Here is a 20,463-nt window from a genome sequence, read left to right as displayed (position 1 = left end):
TGATCTCCCAGTCTGCATCGGGTCTCGCCAATATATAGAAGGCCGCATTGGGAGCACCTGATGCAGTATATCACCCCAGCCGACTCACAGGTGAAGTGTCGCCTCACCTGGAAAGACTGTTTGGGGCCCTGAATGGTGGTGAGGGAGGAAATGTAAAGGCATGTGTAGCACTTGTTCCGCTTACAAGGATAAGTGCCAGGAGGGAGATTGGTGGGGAGGGATGAATGGACAAGGGAGTCGCGTAGGGAGTGATCCCTGCGGAAAGCAGAGGGGGGGGGAGAGGGAAAGATGTGCTTAGTGGTGGGATCCCGTTGGAGGTGGCGGAAGTTATGGAGAATAATATGTTGGACCCGGAGGCTGGTGGGGTGGTAGGTGAGGACCAGGGGAACCCTATTCCTAGTGGGGTGGCGGGAGGATGGAGTGAGAGCAGATGTACCTGAAATGGGGGAGATGCGTTTGAGAGCAGAGTTGATGGTGGAGAAAGGGAAGCCCCTTTCTTTAAAAAAGGAGGACATCTCCCTCGTCCTGGAATGAAAAGCCTCATCCTAAGAGCAGGTGCAGTGGAGATGGAGGAATTGCGAGAAGGGGATGGCATTTTGCAAGGGACAGGGTGAGAAGAAGAGTAGTCCAGGTAGCTGTGAGAGTCAGTAGGCTTATAGTAAACATCCGAGTCCTCGGAAATATGAAATATGAGTCCTCGGACAAGACTCCCAGAAGGTTAATTTACAGGTTGAGTCTGTGGTAAGGGAGGCAAATGCAATGCTGGCATTTATTTAAAGTGAAGTAGCATATATAAGCAAGGAGATAATAATGCTGGTACTTTCTAAACTTTACTTAAGAGTATTGGGGACCCATATCTCAGAAAAGATGTGTTGTCATTGGGGAGAGTCTGGAGGATGTTCAAGATGATTCCGGGAATGAAGGGGTTAAGGTATGAGGAGTGTTTGCCAGCCTTGGTCCTGTACTCCTGCACTGACCTATGTTTAATAAACGCGGGGGGGGGGGGGGGGGTGTTAAATCTCACTGAAACCCACCGAATGTGGAAAGGTCTAGATAGGGTGAATGAGGAGAGGACTTTTCGTATGGGGGGGTAGCCATAACAGAGGGCACAGCCTCAAAACTGAGGAGCGACCTTTTAGTATTGTTAAGGAGGATTTTATTTAGTCAGAGAGCAGTGAATCTGTGGAATTCTCTGACACAGACAGCGGTGGGGGCCAACTCTGTGGGTAAATTTCAGGCAGAAGCTAATAGTTTGCTGATCAGTCAGGGCATTACAGGATATTCCAAGGAGGCAGGTGTATGGGGTTGAGTGAGAACCGGGATCAGCCATGATAGAATGGCGGAGCAGACTCGATGGGGCTGAATGGCCTAATTCTGCTCCTATGTCTTATGGACTTATACTACTAGTGTCTTACACAGTGAAGATTGACACAAAATACTATCACATTCAGCTGCTATTTCTTTGCTCTATTACTAACTCGCCAGCATCATCTTCCAGCAGTACAATATCAACTCTTGCCTCTCTTTTGCTCTTTATATATCTGAATAACTTTTGATACTTGATATTATTGGCTCACTTACCTTAACTTATCATCTTCTTTCTCCTGCGTGTCTTTTTTTAAGTTGTCTCCTATTGGTTATGTAAAAGCTTTCCAATCCTCTAACTATCCACTGTTTTCTTGCTATATAATATGACACCACTTTTGCTTTTATTGTTACGTAACCGGCAGCGATGAGTATCAATCGAGACAGGTTATATAAAAACAACCAAACATTTATTACACACGTCTAAACGATAAGGAAAAATCGAACTAAAACTTTAACCGGAAGTTGACAGATATGCAGCCGTGCACCAACTCGCCACTCGGCTCTGGTTCTCAAAGCGTTAAATGCAAAAACAGTTCTTAAAGCGACACAGTCAGATATAGTTCTTAAAGTGATAACTTCGAAAGTCCATCAGATTTACATGTTCAATTGGGAGAGACTCTAGGATACAATTTCCTTAACGATTCTCGAAAGATCATTGCTAATGCATCCACATCTCTTCAGCCACCCCTTTCAGATCTCCAGGGTGTACACCATCTGGTCCAGGTGACCATCTCTGACCATCTCTGTTTCCCAAGAACCTTCTCCCGAGTAACGTAACTTTACACATTCTGACCACTGACATCTGGGAATTCCATATTCCTGCCAGTGTCTGCGGCAGAGAAGAGTGATGTACAATACTTATTCAGTTCATCTGCCATCACCCTGCACCCCCACCCCATTACTACCTCTCCAGCATCATTTTCCAGTGGTTTGATATCCACTTCTGCTGCTCCTTTACACTATATGTACCTGAAGAAAAAATTGGTATCCTCTTTAATATTACTGGCTACCTCACCTATGTATTCCATCTTTTCCTTCTTAATTATTTTAGTTACATTCTATTGGTTTTAAAAGCTTCCCAAACTTCTAACTTCCAAGTAATTTTTGCTCTATGCCCTCTCTTTGGTTTTTATGTTGTCTCTGGTTTCTCTTATCAGCCACGGTTTTGTTCCCTTACCTCTAGAATACTACTTCCTCTTTCTGATGTATATATCCTGTGCCTTCAGAATTTCTTCCAGAAATTCCAGCCATTGTTGCTGCATTTCATCCCTGCCCATATTCTTTTAAAATCAATTTTGACCAATTTTTCTCTCATGCCTCTCTAATTCTCTTTATCCCACATCTGACTTTAGCTTCTCCTTCTCTAATGTCAGGGTGAATTTGATCATATTAAGATCACTTTTCCCTAAGGGTCCTTTAAGTGACCTAATTAGTTCTGGTTCATTACAACACCCAATCCAGAATAGCTGATCCCCAAGTGGGCTCAACCATGAGCTGCTCTGAAAAAGCATCTTGCAGGCATTCTAGGAATTCCTCATCTTGAGACCAACACCATCCTAATTTTCCTAATCACCTGCGCGATAATCCCCCGTGTAATATTGCCCTTTTGGCACGCATTTTCTATCTCCCATTCTAATTTGTGGACCACATACTCACTAATGTTTGGTGGTCTCTATACAACTCTCATCAGGGATTTTTGTTTACATTTGCTGTTCCTTAATTCTACCCACAGATTCTACACCTTCCAACCCCATGCCACCTCTTTCTAATGATTTTATTTAATATTTTACCAACAGAGCCACACAACCCCACTACCAGCTTGTTCTTTCAAGAAACTTATAAATATCTGGGGAAACAAGAGGACCTGCAGATGCTAGAAATCTACAGAACTACACACAAAGTGCTGGAGGAGCTCAGCATGTCAGGCAGCATCTATGGATGGGAATCAACATTTCGGGCCAAGACCCTTCACAGCGACTCTTGATACCCACGTATCTGGAATATCAGATATCAGATCAGACAAGCAAAGGAAATAGAAAGTAGTGCGAAATACGGAAAACCTTTGACAAAATCTAGTTCAAGGATTTAATGAACCTGCCAAACAGAGCTCAATAGTTAACAAATACAAAAAAAGGCAAAAATCACTTTCATCAATGCCTACAGTGACTTTTTGTTTATAAAAATACCTTGGTCCCATTTCAATCAGTAAAATTTACAAAGATGAATAAGAACTTCAGAAAACTTTAGAAAAGACTATTTACACTCAAACCCACTTAGATTGAGGCTACCTTGGACAGAAGGAGGAAGAGAAATAACACACATGAAAAAAAAATCAGACAACATTTATATTTTCTTCAAAACTGAACAGGATTCAACACTCCATGTGTGTGTATATGCAATCGTGATAAGAAATACAGACCAGAAAACTTAAATGAGAGGCCAACTCAGAAAAATGAATCATCACTATGGAAGAAAACATTAACCAGTGGAATGAGCATGACCCTCCATGGGAGACATTCCAATGATCTGAGCAGATGAGATGGTGACAAGGAAGCATCGAGCACCTGACTGAGAGTTGGAGACCTCTTCCCAGAAACAGGGGGGTTCCTTGCAGAAATACAGGACAAGGTGGGTAACAAAAAGAAAAAAAAATCAAAAATACATGAAATACAAACAAACAAGGCAGTAAATGCAGAAAATGCCAAGAGAAACCAGTCACAATCAACACATTCCAGGATCCTGCAGCAGTTTAACTCAATCTGATTACTTGCCCAGGTACAATCAAGTGGCAAATATCATTCACCAAAATCGTGCTTTAAAATGCAAAGTCATGAATGCCCTCCATCACTCCATAAAGGCACCATAAATTCAAGCCTGATCCAGTTTTAGAGTCAAAATCTGAGAAATTATATGATAATCAATACTGCACATTACTTCAGAGAGGCCAATCCATAATAACCATCCGGGTATAATATTACAGGATAAACAAGCAGGAACAACTCCCTCAATAGATAAAACCATTCCCAACACACACATGTTCCTCGACCAGTGGAGCACCTCACCACAGGTATTGTTTGTGTCATCAGTCAGACAACCAGATTATTTTCTCTGTCAATCAGCTTCCAAATATTGCTACTCTATCATTTGTTGCCACGGCCCGCTGCTGATTCCCTTTTCCTCATCATATGTTCTTACCCCGGCCATCGTCCAGAGCCCCAGACTCTGCCCTGTGCAGACCCGCCTCTGGTTTCTGACCCTGCTCCGTTCAACATCCAACTAATGGTTTCCCATTCTGTTTTCAGTCTTCAGAGGACAGGGTGTTTTCTAACAACCCTTTAGAAGCAGGGAAAATGACCCATAATGTGGAAATGAGACATCAATAAGGAGGTTAACTACCAATGTCATTCTTCCTCAGCCCAGAGATTAGAGGGACGAAGAACATCTCAGACAGAACTGCAGTCAGCTCCACTTCTTCAGGCTGCAGAAATTCAAACCTCTTCACCCAAAGAGTGGCGACTGTTTGGAACCCATCACCACAAGGAGAGCAAGAAGGGAACAACAGGGGAGGATTTAAAAGGACTGTCATGGAACAGAATCACTGGCAGGGTCCAGCCGGCCTGAGTTGTCTCCCTACTGTACACTAGGTGCGTTATAAATTCACTAAGTACCGGAGACAGAATTCAATATAGAACTGATTTAATTGTCTTAGATCCAGAATATTAAACTCCAGCCCTATTAAGGGTGAATGTGCAGCAGAAGAAACTCCTCCCATGCCCAGTGACCAGGGTGCAGAACTGGGTGTGGTGAGCAGCAGCAATAATTGCAGAGTTCAGCACCGACAGTCACTCTCGAAATTGCATTCAGCAACGGTGATGGACAAATATCCAGCATGCAGCTTATTGAAACTTTTTCCCCAGTATGAATCCCGTAGTGTGTCACAAGTGTAACATGCTGTAAGGTTTCACTGCTAATGTAATGGCCTCTCTGCAATGTATCACTGCTGAGGTAATGGTTTCTCTGTAGCAGTAATCTTTAGGTTATGACTAGAGATAACAGGGTTTTGGAGTGCAGGGCTATCCAGTGACAGAAATGTTCTCTCTTGTGAGTCTGGAAGAGAGATTTTCATGGTCTTTTGCTGGGGAGAGATGAGAAGACGCAAATGGAGAGAGTGGGCTCTTTTTCTTTTTTTTTTTGTTTACTTCAGGAACCATGTAGTCAAATTAAGAATTATAAAGCTCAATTGTTTAATTGCATATTGTGTACCGCTTGTTATTTCGGGGTACTGATTTGTAAAAGGGGACACATCGTGCAGCATCCACCCAAATGAGATTTCTTAAGCTTGGCCAGGCTGGGGGGGCTATCACCCCCTATATTAACCTGCTAGCTGAAGTGAGAGTTATATAAGGTTAGATGACTGAGCGAATCGCTTCCTACATTCACAGCAGGTGAACAACCTCTCCACAGTGTGAACTCAATGGCAGGTGATCAACCTCTACCCAGTGTGAACTTGCTGGTGTCTCTGTAGTTGAGATGACCAAGTGAATCCCTTCCCACAGTCTGAGCAGGTGAACGGCCTCTCCCCCGTGTGAACTCTCTGATGTACCTTCAGGTGAGATGACTGAGTGAATCCCTTCCCACAGTATGAGCAGATGAACGGCCTCTCCCCAGTGTGAACTGACCGGTGAGCTTGTAGGTGGGATGACTGAGTGAATCCTTTCCCACAGTCTGAGCAGGTGAATGGCCTCTCCCCAATGTGAATTCGCTGATGTACCTTCAGTTTAGATGACTCAGTGAATCCCTTCCCACAGTCTGAGCAGGTGAACGGTCTCTCCCCAGTGTGAACTGACCTGTGTACCAGTAGGTAGGATGACCGAGTGAATCCCTTCCCGCAGTCTGAGCAGGTGAATGGTCTCTCCCCAGTGTGAACTAACCGGTGTGATTGTAGGCTAGTTAACCGTCTGAATTCCTTCCCGCAGTCTGAGCACATAAACGGCCTCTCTCCAGTGTGAATGCGCTGATGTACCTTCAGAAAAGATGACCGAGTGAATCCCTTCCCACAGACTGAGCAGGTGAACGGCCTCTCCCCAGTGTGAACCGACCGGTGTGCCTGTAGGCTAGTTAACTGTGTGAATCCCTGCCCACAGACTGAGCAGGTGAATGGCCTCTCCCCAGTGTGAACTCGCTGATGTACCTTCAGTTGAGATAACAGAGTGAATCTCTTCCCACAGTCGAAGCAGGTGAACGGCTTCTCTCCAGTGTGAACTCGCTGATGTACCTTCAGTTCAGATGACCGAGTGAATCCCTTCCCACAGTCTGAGCAGGTGAATGGCCTCTCACCAGTGTGAACTCGCTGATGTACCTTCAGTTGAGATAACCGGGAGAACCCTTTCCCACAGTCTGAGCAGGTGAATGGCCTCTCGCCAGTGTGAACTGACTTGTGTACCAGTAGGGTGGATGACTGAGTGAATCCCTTCCCGCAGTCTGAGCAGGTGAACTGCTTCTCCCCAGTGTGAGCTCTCTGATGAACCTTCAGATTAGATGAGCAAGTGAATCCTTTCCCACAGTCTGAACAGGTGAATGGCCTCTCTCCAGTGTGAACTGACTTGTGTACCAGTAAGTTGGATGACTGAGTGAATCCCTTCCCACAGTCTGAGCAGGTGAATGGCCTCTCCCCAGTGTGAACTGACTGGTGAGCTTGTAGGGTTGATGATCGAGTGAATTCCTTCCCACAGTCTGAGCATTTGAACGGCCTCTCCCCAGTGTGAACTCTCTGATGTACCTTCAGATTAGACGAGCAAGTGAATCCTTTCCCACAGTCTAAGCAGGTGAATGGCTTCTCTCCAGCATGAACTCTCTGATGAACCTTCAGGTGAGACGACGATGTGAATCCCTTCCCACAGTCTTTGCAGGTGAACGGCCTCTCTCCAGTGTGAACTCTCTGATGAACCTTCAGTTTAGATGAGCAAGTGAATCCCTTCCCACAGTCTGAGCAGGTGAATGACCTCTGCCAAGTGTGAACTCGCTGGTGAGCCATTAGTTCAGATGACTGAGTGAATCCTTCCCCACAAATTCAGCAGATGACCAGCCTCTGCCCAGTGTGAACTGACTGGTGTGTCCACAGGTGGGAAGACCGACTGAATCCCTTCTCACCCACAGAACAGATGAATGGCCTTGTCCCAGTGTGAACTTGCTGATGTACCTTCAGTTGAGATAACCAAGTGAATCCATTCCCACTGTCTGAGCAGATGCACAGCCTCTCCACTGTGTAAAATGACGGGCATGCCAGTCGGCAAGATGATCGAGTGAATCCCTTGCTCCACTTCTTAAATATCTGGACAGAGGCAGCAAAACCGACGTGTTGTGTTCAGTTTTCCCGTAAACAAATTCCTTGTCATTTTTAACCTGTGAAAAGATTAACAAAATCCATCAATGGTTGTAGGACAACATTTCAGATGAGATCACTTGAGTTGCCAAGGTGTGATCTGGCATCACACTGTTACAGTGAGGTTCAACCCAAGTTGGTGAGAGAAATCATCTACTAACTGGGCACAGTGCTGGTATCTGGAGTGACCATCAATTCCTTGATGCTCTTCCTGTCTCTCTAAGAATGCGGCATTTCTGCCATCTCCAATCTGTGACCTGGCTCAGTTTGACTCTCTCCATTGGTATTATTCCCTGTTGCCACTGAGCTGCATGGGTGCCTGGCCCCACAGTATCTGAAACACTCACACAAATAGCTGGCAGTGTGTTACACACATCCACCACTCTCTGTGTAAAAAACTTACCCCAGACATCCCCTTGGTATCTATTTCCAAGCACCTTAAAACTATGCCCCTCGTGTTCGTCATTTCAGCCCCGGGAATAAACCTTTGGCTATGCACATGATCAATGCCCCTAGAAACCATAAAAAAAACATAGAACACTACAGCACAGAAACAGGCCTTTCGGCCCTTCTTGGCTGTGCTGAACCATTTTCTGCCTAGTCCCACTGACCTGCACATGGACCATATCCGTCCATACACCCCCCCCATCCATGTATCTGTCCCATTTATTCTTAAATGTTAATAAAGAACCCGCATTTACCACCTCGTCTGGCAGCTCATTCCATACTCCCACCACCCTCTGTGTGAAGAAGCCCCCCCAATGTTCCCTATAAACTTTTCCCCCTCACCCTTAACCCCTGTCCTCTTTTTTTTCTCCCCTTGCCTCTGTGGAGAAAGCCTGCTTGCATTCAAGTCCAAACTTATTCAACCTCTCTCTGTAACTGAGTTTCTCAAATCCCGGCAACATCCTTGTAAACCTTCTCTGCACTCTTTCAAACTTATTAATATCCTTCCTGTAATTTGGTGACCAAAAATGAACACAATACTCCAGATTTGGCCTCACCAATGCCTTATACAACCTCACCATAACATTCCAGCTCTTGTACTCAATAGTTTGATAAATAAATGCCAATGTACCAAAAGCTCTCTTTACGGTCCTGTGACGCCATTTTTAGGGAATTTTGTATCTGTATTCCCAGATCCCTCTGTTCTACTGCACTCCTCAGTGCCTTACCATTAACCCTGTATGTACCCCTCATCATTTTATAGACCTAAAAAAGGCACTAAGCATGAACAAGGAAATCATACATTGCTTTGAGGATTTGTAAGGAGTATACAAAATTATGAGGGTATAGATAGAGCGAATGCAAGCAGGCTTTTTCCACTGAGGCAAGGGGAGAAAAAAACAGAGGACATGGGTTGAGGGTGAAAGGGGAAAGTTTAAAGGGAACATTAGTGCGGGCTTCTTCACACAGAGAGTGGTGGGATTGTGGAATGAGCTGCCAGATGAAGTGGTAAATGCGGGTTCTTTTTTAACATTTAAGAATAAGTTGTACAGATACATGGATAGCAGGTGTATGGAGGGATATGGTCTGTATGCAGGTCAGTGGGACTAGGCAGAAAAATGGTTCGGCACAGCAAAGGAGGGCCAAAAGGCCTATTTCTGTACTGTAATGTTCTATGGTACGATGGTTACAAGCTGCAGCTGGATGTACATCTTGTAGGTGAGGGCATCAAGGACACTGGAGGTCTCCCCACCCTCCCACCAATGTCCCCTCTAATTTGTAATTACCAGTGTGCACATAAATCTTGTACTGTGTATTTTTTTTAACCAGTGACAACATCTGCACAGTGAATCTTATATAGAGAGGTATTCATTTTAACAGCTAGCAAATCACTGTCAGTAAGAACTTTGATCCCCCCTGGCTTCGATCGAGTTCATCTGCACTCTCACACAGACTATGTAGCAGTCCTGTAATGGGAAATGAAGGATTTTCTCACCAAAGCTTTTGCACATTGTCCATATGTGTTTTGCTTGCTAAATTACACTTTAAAAAGTCAGATTTCCAGATATCACTCCACTTCTTCCCACTTGTAAATTCTCCAGCAACTTTTGCATGGCCACAATACACACAAGTAACACCAGTTTCTATATTGTACATAAATATTTCCCCTGAACCCTCATGAGGAATTGAGGATATATATAAAAAATTATTTTGAACCTGTGTAATCTCTGGTTAAAAGAATAATTGGGACTGAATAGGAATTTTTGAACTGAAGTAAACTCTGTCATCAGCAGTTAGCAAAGACAGGTTCATTGCCAGTTCTCTGTGGCTTGCGGGGAGACACACTGAGAGCTGATAACATTATACATTGTACCCTCATTAGTTGATACATTATACCTTGTACCCTCGTTTGAGTAAAGAGAGGAGGACTCACCAATAAGGACAGGAATCAACATCTGTCTGTAATTAAATCAGAGCCTTGCAAAGGGATTAACTGATAAGGACTGGACAGTACATCTGTCTGTAATTAAAACCTTGATTTAGCGAACACTCTTATTTAAGTAATTAAGTTTTGCACCAACAGACTTGGTGGGTGTACCAGTTCAAATAACATCTTGCAATAGTAATGTATGGGACTTACTGTGTATAAATATACGGCTGTAACCTGACTAAGTCAGTCCACTTGTCAGATGGTGACAGTGCTTACGTGCCTTCCCTTTGACGACTGGGTCTCAAACTCCTGCAGGAGAATGCGCTATAAACTGCGGTGATGATAAGAAGCTGGTCTCCCAAGTTTTATTCAGATACAACTTGAACATTTGGCGTCACGAACAGGATCCGAATATAGGGAGTGCCAAGCAGACTGTGGTGGGATATTACCTCATGAGAATAAGCAGTAAATTTGATATGGAAAAAGAACAGTGGGAAGAAGTGGAAATTGTTGAAAAGGGGGTGGAAGGAAAAGGCAGATGTAAAGTGGAACAGTATATTATTAGCAAGTTGGAGGAATAATGCATGTGACAAAGGGATCGAGGTATGTACTGCAGAAGGAACGCCAAAGGTTGGGAGACGCTAAAAGCAGAGCGTGAATGGGTGGATGGGCACCGAAAACGAGAGCAGGAAAAACAACATAAGCAAACCAAGGGTGGCCTAGGTAGGAGAGAAGGGCAGGAACGTCAGTCTGAAGTTCGAACTGTTTGGGAAACAAGGGATCCGGAACCCATGTCTGGCATACTGACCCTGTGTCAGGACAGTGACCGTGATGAGGAGTGGGCACCTCCCACCTTACCAAGGGCCAAGTGCACCCAGTGCTCCTGAACCCCAATCCTCCCAGTACTCAGATACGGTGGCCGCTCGGGTCAAACAGCGGCGGCAGGGAAGGGGAGGCTCTCTATATCCTGAGATCCAGAACGGGAATACCAAGGATTATTCCGAGAGAGGGAGGGAAGAATCCAATAAAACCCCAGAGTTAATGGCTCCATGAAGACGATTGCCGACCCAAATGCTGCCTAATCCACGAGCAGGAGGAGGGACAGTCCTCAGTGATTCCTGTGTATGCACCCTGGAAGCCTCAGGAAATGATAATGATCATGATTCAGCCCCAGATAGAAAAGAAAAACCAGCACAGTTTGCTCAGTATGTCTGCAGTACTACACACATGTTTAATGTGACCCGGGAAGATTCATTCGGTCTCTGCTACGTGATTCTCCCAGCTAATGAGGGGCAGAAATGGAAAGCAGAATTGAGATACCAAACCTATCAGGAGTTACAGGTGGGAAACCACAATGAGAATGAACAGACAGACCAGATTATTCAAGCCTTGGAAAGGGCTCTCCAGCAACCTGTAAACATCACTAAAGTACTTGAATGCAAACCTAAGCCTGGGGAATCAGGACCAGACTATTGGGAGCAATGTGTGGCCTGCTACGGCAAGTTCACAGGAGACCAAGCTTTTAATGATGGGAATCCATCCCCCCACCCGCCAGTTTAATGCCTACTGCTCCAATGCTTACCAACGAAGTTAGCCAACATGATTGAAACAAATAATATGGATTGGCCTGACAATGTAATATTGCTAGTTGCTGGAATTCCAATTCCATTTATGATTGATATGGGGGCAATCACAACCACTCTCAATCAGGAAATCAGGAATGAAAAGGGATTCCAGCTATCAGACACTACAATCACTCTGGCTGGGTTCGAAGGCAAGGAACGTACATATTCACATACTCAACCACTGCAGGTGGAACTGCAGGGGGACTCAGTGCGAGGTTTCATTTACAGACACCACCAGTCTGGGGTGTAATCTAGCAGGGAGAGACTTGCTCTGTCCATTGGAAGTCAAGATTCTATGCACAGACAAGGGTGCCACCCTGGGGCTAGTGAACAACTGGCAGCTTCCTCAGTTACTGACCCCCCCAGTGTTGGGCACTTAATCTGGACTCCACTGCATTTGAACCCCCACTGCCAGTGGTCGACCCTCATGTGACTCTGTGCCTGGGGTGCTCAACTGAGGAAAGCCAATATTATTCACCCCTCGAGGGACAGTAGTTCCTAGTCACGGTGATTGGAGAGGTTAAAGGAAGAGAGGGCAGTGCATCACAGGCTGAAGTTCCAGATTACCTTAGGCGACAGACAGGACTGGTGGTTCCCCATACCACCGTTAGGGTTTGCCCTGGGTTCAAGCAAAGAGCCTCGGGTTCATTGCCTACACCCTGACGAAACAAGCCTCCAACGCGAAGGGAAATTGGCAAGATTTGCCCGCGGGCCATCTGCGATACTGGAAGGATTCTGAGGTGAAGACGGGACATTTAGTACGACATTCTTTTAATATTGACTGAACCCAAGACGCTGTACCCCATCTCTAAGCAATTTCAGGCCATGACGTTGGCCGCACCAACTGCCCCCCTGTCCAGATCACCGTGAAAGAAGGACAGACTCTCCCATCCATTTTGCAATACCCCCTCAAGCCCGAGGCAACATTTTATGAGGAAGGAAGCTCTTTTGTGGATCCAGCAGGAAAACAATATTCTGGCTATGCAATAGTGATGGACAATGAAATAGTTGAGCAGGCCTCTTTTGAAGCGGCTGTCTCCGCCCAGAAGGCTGAGCTGTTTGCTCTGACTCGTGCCTGTATCCTAGCAACAGACAAGATTGTGAACATTTACACAGATCCCCATTATGCATTTGGAGTTCTGCATGACTGCTGGGCTCTCTGGGAACATCGGGGATTCCTAACTTCTTTTGGCCACCCCATTAGTAATGCCACCTTTGTAAACAACTTACTCACCGCTCTATGGCTAGCTCGAGTTTTGGCTATTAATAAATGTGCGGCCCACACCCACATGTCCAACCGGGTCACTAAAGGCAATACTTTAGCAGCTAAGACAGCAAAAAGTGTGGCACAATCCTCAGTAGTTGTAGTCCCCTCGGGTTCCCGTCAGGCAACCTTCTGTGACTGAAGCAGAACAGGTTTGCCAGACATGCGGGAGGTATATACTTTTCAGGGGGGCACCTCCGAGGAGGAGCGCAAACTGTGGTCCCAGATGGGGTGCCAGAAAGTCCCCGACCTAAGTTTTTGGATCACCCCAGCGGGACAGGTTTGTGTTCCTACACAGTTTTTACCAATATTGGTTGATTATATACATGATTGTAGACACCTGGGAAAGGAGGGAATCATTGGTAACCTGTACCCTGCACACCGGGTATGACTCCCTTAACAGGTGAACCTTCTTTGTGTCTAAAAGTTGATTTTATTGAATTGCCTAGAGTACATTGCTTTAGATAGTGCTTAGTTATTATAGATGCATTTAGTAGCTGGACTGAAGCTATTCCAACTACCAATAATACTGCTTTGACTGTTGTGAAGGTATTATTATGGGAAATAATTCACAGGTACGGCCTGCCAAAGATGCTAAGCTCTGACAATGGCCCACACTTTGTTGTGAAAGTAAATGATGGGGTATGTAATGAACTAGCTATGAAGCAACAATTCCACTGTGCACACAACCCACGGGCCACTGGCATAGTGGAGAGAGCCACTCTGAAGAGTAAATTGGCCAAACTAACAGCGGAGACTGGACTCACTTGGTTGAAGGTCCCACCGTTAGCCCTATTCCACATGAGGGTTACCCCACAGGGGAAAACAGGGTTGTCACCAGCTGAAATCATTTATGGATGGCCCATGAGGACACACTGGGGACCAAGACCTGGTGTACCATTTCTCACAGAAAGTCTACCAGCAAAATTCGATATGCATACCCGAGGGAAAGGGATAGGGAAATATATATGCAAACTAACCAAAATTCTCCAAACATTACATTCACAGGTACGACAGACTTACAAGGAAGAGAACTGCCCCCCAGAGAGGAGTGACTATGCCACCATAGAACCTGGGACTTTTGTCCTGATCAAGAACTGGGATCGAGGGAATCTCGGATTTCAGTGGAGAGGACCATATCAGGTGTTACTGATCACTCCCACGGCTGTGAAGCTGAAGGGGCAATCTTGGTGGATACATCAAACAGACTACAAATTTATTACTGAAGGAAATGAGTAGAAGTACTCTCTCAGACTAAAGGAAAATGTATTGGCTGATAGCGGTGTTCTGTGGTTCCCTGGTGTTTAGGTCTTTGAGAGGGCTCACTGATAAGTCAACGCTGTACTCAGTAGTTTTCTGTGTAAAAAATTACTGCTTTGTTGATCATGTAATGATCAAAAGGAAGGAATGATAAAGTATATAAAAGGGTTAACACGTTGTTAAACAATAGCAGCCTGTTTTTCTGAAAGAAACTGCTGATGATCAACAGATGTGCTGAGCCACGCTGAGCCATATTTCTTCTTGAGGGTGGCTAGCTGGGGTTTCAGGATGCTTATCTCCCTGTGCACTCATGCACAGAGATAGGACAGCTTCAGTCTGTTCTATGTGTGTAAGCCATTATGACTATTTTGTAACTTGTCTTTAGGGGCTGTCATGTAGTAAATAACTTTGGCTCCAGCCTGCCTTGTGTAGGGGGTATCTGGACGGATATATCTGTGGTGTAAGGGGAATTGTTAGTCAGTTAGTGGATTGGGCAGGAACAGTCATGGACTGTTCCTGTTTGAGCGACTAACTGAGTAACCCTGGGTGCTTGGAATAAAGAGTTGGTACTTCTACGGTCTCTGAGTGACTTTATCCGGATTCAACTTCCACAGACTGGGAGTGGTTTTAAAGGGCTGGGCTGCTGGAAGCACATCACCAGACCTGGAGTGATTGCAACTGGGTCTGACAGAGGCATAACAGGTTCTTCTGGGTACATTTAGTCTCACTCCAACTATTTCCTACCTTCATTTGTACAGGTATGTAATGTCTAAAGGACCAGTGTTTGAGTAAATAAGACTCACCAAACTTTCTCCTGACTGAATCACTGGAATCTCCGAGTCAGATGGATTCTCTCCGTTGATGCTCTCAATCCTCAGGCTGGTTCACTTGTTGCTGTTCCCTTGTCTTCAGTTGTGCTTTGCTTCCAGTTGGGGTTTTTCTTCCAATAAATCTCTCAGCGCAGGTCTAACTTTAACGTGAAAAACAATGAAGCACATTAACAATAAAAAGGAGAAACAAACATTTCTGCTTAATGTTACTAAGAACAAAACTCACTGAAATTTAAACATTGAAGGCAGATATAATGATCTCAGTGAACAATCTATTATTGTCCCTCACACGTCACAAAATGATGTGGGATAAGAACAACCCATCATTCAGTCATGGTAAGACATAAGACACAGGAACAGAATTAAGTGATTCGATCCATCTGGTCTGCCCCACCACTCAACCATGGCTGATTTTTATTCCAACACCATATTCCTGCCTTCCTCCTGTAACCCTGAAGCTATTTAGCGATCATGAATATGTTAATCTCTGTCATAAATATACCCAAATGGCAGCCTCAACCAACCTCTGCGGCAACAAATTCCACAGATCAGACATCTTTTGGCCAAAAAATTTTTTTCATGTCAGTTTTAAAGGGAAGCATCTTTATTCTGAGACTGTGCTGTCAGATCACAGACTCTCCGTCTAATGGAAACATCCTCTCCATGTCCACTGTATCCAGGCTTTTCAGCATTCGGGAGGTTTACTTGACCATACATCCCTCCACCACCCCCATCGTCCCTCTGAACTCCATAGAGCACAGGACCAGAACCATCAAATGCTCCTCATACATAATGCCGATCATTCCTGAGATTATTCTTGTAAACCTTGTTTGGAACAACTGTACATACACATTTCCAGGAATAATAGACAAATTGGTACCAGGATAATTTACGGGGAAATGTTGTGCTTTCTTTACTGTTCTACTGTTACATATCTTGTGGGTATCTTGTGACTGTCTTATGACCACGATGTAATGGAGTATCTTGTGAGCATGATGTAATGGAGTATCTTGTGAGCATGATGTAATTGCGTTGTGATGGTGGGGTCAAGTAATTTTCCTGCCAGTGTGAGGTCATGTGATGACCTGTTCCAACAGGTATACATGGGGAAACCCCTGTTGTTATGGAGTTAGTTTGTCAGTTAGTTTTGCTGCGTAATCATCTCATGACGTAGTTCTGTTTCAAAGCAAAGTTTTACTTTCAATTTTAAGGTAAAACCGTTGTGCTGGCAGTTTCGCCAATCGCTGCCAGGTTTTGTTTGTTTACCTTTGCAGTCTAGTGTCGGAGAGTGAAGACCTTTACCAAACTACAGGAACCCAAAGGATTGAGTAAAGTTGCTGTCGTTTGGCAGTTTCATAAAGGATCAACCTTATTGAATCTTCGTTCAGAATTAGTGATCTGCATCTGAGGTAACCCCTGCAAGCTCAGGAAAAGTTTGTGCGGTGTTCCCCATCCAGAAAAAGGTCAGTTCCTTTAAGCCGTTTTACTTCCTTTGTCGTGAATCCTTTGGACAGAATCAGCAGAAACGTCACGTCTTCGAAGAAATCTGTTTCCAAAGAAGTCTCTCCTTATTGACTTTGTAAATCTCCTTGGACTTTCAAATTTACCACTTTAAGACTGTGTTCGAATTTACCACTTACAGTTAATGTAAGTTAGTCGTTAGTTTACTTTTCACTATTGTTGAGCAGAGTTAAATACATGTTTAAGTTTGTTTATAAAACCTAACTCAATTCTATATTCACAGTTGCCGACCACATAACACTACGATCACAAAACGAGCCATTTCCATTTCCAAGTGAAACCAGGTTTATTTCAGTAAATATAAACCAGTCCAGGGTGAATGTAATAAAAGGAAACTGGAATTACCAGAAACACTCAGCAGGGAAGGAACAGCTGTGGGGACAGGAACAAACTTTACAATTTAGGTTGATAACGTTTCATCAGAATGACTTCAAACATTTTCAGTTTTTAGTGCAGATCTCCAGCAACTTGAGATTCTGCTTGATTTCCACCGAGTGACCCGTGACTGTGAGGAACTGCAGAGACCTTTGGATACAGATCAGCACATCACAGAAACCATTCTTCCCCTTAGACTTCCCAGTCCCTCCGTAAAACAGGCAGTGAAATGAAAGATCCCCACAACCTGGGACGTTCTCCGTTCTCACCCACACCAGTCAGGGAGAAGACAACAGCCATAAAGCTCAAGGACAAATGCAAGGAGCCTCAGGAAGCGAGGTGAGTTGGGGGAAGTTAACAGGACTCAGTGGTCAACATTACATTTCCCCAACACAACGTGGAGGAAGCATCACTACCCACCGGGGAGTATAAACACACACCACGTGATCTTGCGTCACAAAACGGAGGGCGGGGCTAACTAGCCTCACGTGACCAGTTGGCGGGACTTCCATTTCAATTCTGCGGAAATAGACAGCCTGGGCTCCTGGTTTGGGTCGTTCAATGCAGATTAAGTGAAGTCGACACGTTTCTGACGAGCCCAGATAACTGGGTACTAAATGAGTAATTGGCCCGCAGTTCGGGGCTGACGGTCAACATCAGATCTCCCCGCTCGGGATCGGTCTCAATACTCACCGATGGGAAAGTGATATCTTCGGCCCGCAGACAGTGATCCCGACCCCCGGCTCCCCGACCTGGGAGGCGATCGTCCCTTCCCGATCCCGCAGACAACCCGCTTCAGCACTGAGCGGAAAGGCAAACACCGTCCGTCTGGCGACAGTGAGCATGCGCGGAGAGATTATTGCGTCTCCGGAGGGCGGGGCCTCGGGAACAGACACGCTGCTGCTGCCCGTCTGCGGTTAAATGGGCGGGGCGAACGGGATCACGTGACCGCTGGGTCCCCCACAACCCAGGGAGAGACTCCAGCGACCCGCCCGCCACTCTGTGTTATGTACCGGCAGCGATAGACCACAAACTCAGTCTGTATTAGTATAAACTACTATCTGTATTAGTATAGAGACAATTAAACAAACTACTCTTCTAAACAGAAGTTAACAGTGTTATGCTTTTGTGGCTGCAAAAATGTCAAGTTTAGGAACAGTTCTGAAAGTTTCAAAATGGCAAGTTTCAGTTTTCCACGGAATGGGGAAATTTGTAAATCCACATTAAAATGCAACGAGGAAGTAATCAGAAAGAACTTCACAGGTTCCGCGCTGGGAAAACGAAATACAAATCACAGAAGATTGTCAGCCGTCGAACCGTATTCCAAAGTGTGTGTGTGTGTGTGTGTGTGTGTGTGTGTGTGTGTGTGTGTGTGTGTGTGTGTGTGTGTGTGTGTGTGTGTGTGTGTGTGTGTCTCCCCCCTCCCTCTCTCTGTCTCTCTCTCTCTGAGACTGAGAGCTCCAGCAGTCAGTGGCTGACGTCATACTCCCGCCTCCTGCAGCCTCTCTTAAAGTGACACCCAGAGCAAAAGAAACCTGCGATCTCGTAACACTTGTCCCTCACATCTCCTCTCACCTTAAATATATTAGACATTTCAACCCCCAGGAAAAGTATATCGCCTGTCCGCTCTATCTATTCCTCTTTTAATCTTATAAATGTCCATCCAGTCTCACCCCAGCCTGCGCCGCTCTGGAGAAAACAACACGTTTGTCCAGCCTCTCGTTACAGCTCTCTTAACCACCGGATCAATCTGTGCAGTCTCTTTCAGGGAGCTGTGAACTTGGATCCAAATCCCTCTGCTCATCGACACTGTTCAGGGACTTTCATTCAACAGTGTACTGTCTCTTTACATTTAACAGTGTACTGTCTCTTTACATTCGACCTACCGAGCTGCCAAGATGATCATCACTAATCAAATCTCACTGAGTTTTCTCAGGTCCTGTTGAATTTATTCCCAAGTGCACAAGTACGAGAAGGTACAGGGACAGAGAAACACCCAACCCCCCCACCGGAGAAGAGGTACAAAAGCCTTGAAGTGCTTACCACCAGGCTCATGGACAGCTTCCTGTCTGCGGTAGTCAGCCAAATGAATGGTCTCCAGTCCAATAAAATGGACTCGACCTCACAATGTAACTCGACGTGACCCTGCCCCATATATCTATCTGCACTGCACTTTCTCTGCAGCCATAATGGTTTGTTACAGTTATTGTTTTGTCGTATATCAGCTCAATGTACTGTTGTAATGTATTGATCTGTGTGGAGGTAGGTCGAGCAAGATTTTCACTGTAGCTCAGTACGTGATAAGAATAAACAAATTCCCCATTTTAATTGTGTGGAAATATTAGACAGTCTGAGGTTCTGCTTTGGAACCACAGAGGAAAACTTAACTGAACTGAGGAACACAAATAAATAGAAAAGGCTTCAATCTCACATTACCATCTGCGGTAACTAGGATCAGGTGACCGGTGGTGGGTCTCCCAGACCATTTATCAGAATCAGGTTTAATAGCACCGGCAGATGTCATGTAATTTGTTGTCTCTGTGGCAGCAACAGAACCTAATTCATAGCAATAGATTTTAACCCCCTCTGTGGTGGGGATTTACAGACATTCACCACCCTCAGAATGGAAACATTTCCCGGACAGTCCACCCCCTTTTTCAGAGACTGGGATCCCTGGTTCAACCGATAATAATGTTGTGCATTTCAATGTGTTCACCTCTCAGTCCTCGATTCTCTAAATGAAAGGGTTATCACATTTGATCTTTCTTCATATGATGACCCCACCACTTCAGGGATCAGTCTGGTGAATCTTCATTGCACTCTCTATAACAAATACTCTCCAACCTCTTTGTTAATCCTCTATGGAATTAATTTCCATCTTCTGCAGCCCCGTGTTGCCCCAACCACTCACCTCCCACCCCCGTCACTATTTCCACCTTCCCACCTCCCCCTCACCTGGATCCACCTCTCACTCCCCAGCTCTTGCCCCATCCCCACCCCTCACCTCTTTTCTCGGACTATTTCCCGTCCACTCTCAGTCCAGAGGGAGGGTCTCGGCCCGAAATGTTGACGGTCCATTTCCCTCCACAGATGCTGCCCGACCCACTGAGTTCCTCCGGCAGTTTGTTCTTTGGTCTGTGTGACCCGTGTTAGTGTGGGGACCGGGATTTTACACCATATTCCCGGTACAGTCTCAACAAAACACAAATAATTGTCACTTTGCCCGGACCATTGGCCCCGCTTGCAGGGCAACAGTCTGCCGGTGTTTGCCCCCCAATGTGGTGAATCGCCACCACCGTGGGCTCAGACATTTCCACAGATGAGCCCCTCCTGTCCCCACCGGGACAAACATCCTGTCCGCCCCCTCTCTCACCGTCTTCATCCTCTCCCTCCCCGGGGAACCGGCATCAAACCGACGGGCCGAGCGGTCTCCTCCTACCTCTCAGCGACACATCAGACTC

The 20,463-nt window shown here is 45.4% G+C and overlaps 1 protein-coding gene, 1 long non-coding RNA gene and 1 pseudogene across 4 annotated transcripts in view; 2 read left to right on the top strand and 1 right to left on the bottom strand.

Moving 5' to 3' along the window:
* Window positions 1–5,599, top strand: part of LOC140208462 (uncharacterized) — a 13,700-nt gene extending 8,101 nt beyond the window's left edge. The window contains exons 2-3 of the long non-coding RNA XR_011888790.1: window positions 3,165–3,996; window positions 4,784–5,599. This is a non-coding gene — a long non-coding RNA (uncharacterized lncRNA). The remainder of the gene's footprint in view (window positions 1–3,164; window positions 3,997–4,783) is intronic.
* LOC140207820 (uncharacterized) overlaps window positions 1–20,463 on the top strand; it is a 433,432-nt pseudogene that overhangs the window by 47,054 nt on the left and 365,915 nt on the right.
* LOC140208434 (uncharacterized) lies at window positions 1,754–20,463 on the bottom strand. 3 transcript variants are annotated; one of them, XM_072277111.1, is made up of 3 exons: window positions 20,442–20,463; window positions 15,080–15,242; window positions 1,754–7,770 (listed from the first exon to the last, which is right to left on the bottom strand). In XM_072277111.1, exon 3 carries the CDS (start codon window positions 7,400–7,402, stop codon window positions 5,861–5,863), a length of 1,542 nt encoding a protein of 513 aa, XP_072133212.1. In that variant the 5' UTR covers window positions 7,403–7,770; window positions 15,080–15,242; window positions 20,442–20,463; the 3' UTR covers window positions 1,754–5,860. The 3 variants fall into 3 exon arrangements, with proteins under 3 accessions (XP_072133212.1, XP_072133210.1, XP_072133211.1); XM_072277109.1 differs by lacking the exon at window positions 20,442–20,463 and adding an exon at window positions 17,696–17,840 and having other exon boundaries at window positions 15,080–15,246; XM_072277110.1 differs by lacking the exon at window positions 20,442–20,463 and adding an exon at window positions 17,696–17,840.

The sequence above is a fragment of the Mobula birostris genome, chromosome 13, assembly GCF_030028105.1.
Source record: "Mobula birostris isolate sMobBir1 chromosome 13, sMobBir1.hap1, whole genome shotgun sequence".
Lineage (NCBI taxonomy): Eukaryota > Metazoa > Chordata > Chondrichthyes > Myliobatiformes > Myliobatidae > Mobula > Mobula birostris.
This window is presented reverse-complemented; position numbering and strand designations above follow the sequence as displayed.

Coding starts and splice junctions, on each gene's coding strand:
- LOC140208434 (XM_072277111.1), bottom strand. CDS start 7,402: ATGGCTCACCAGCGAGTTCACACTTGGCAGAGGTCATTCACCTGCTCA.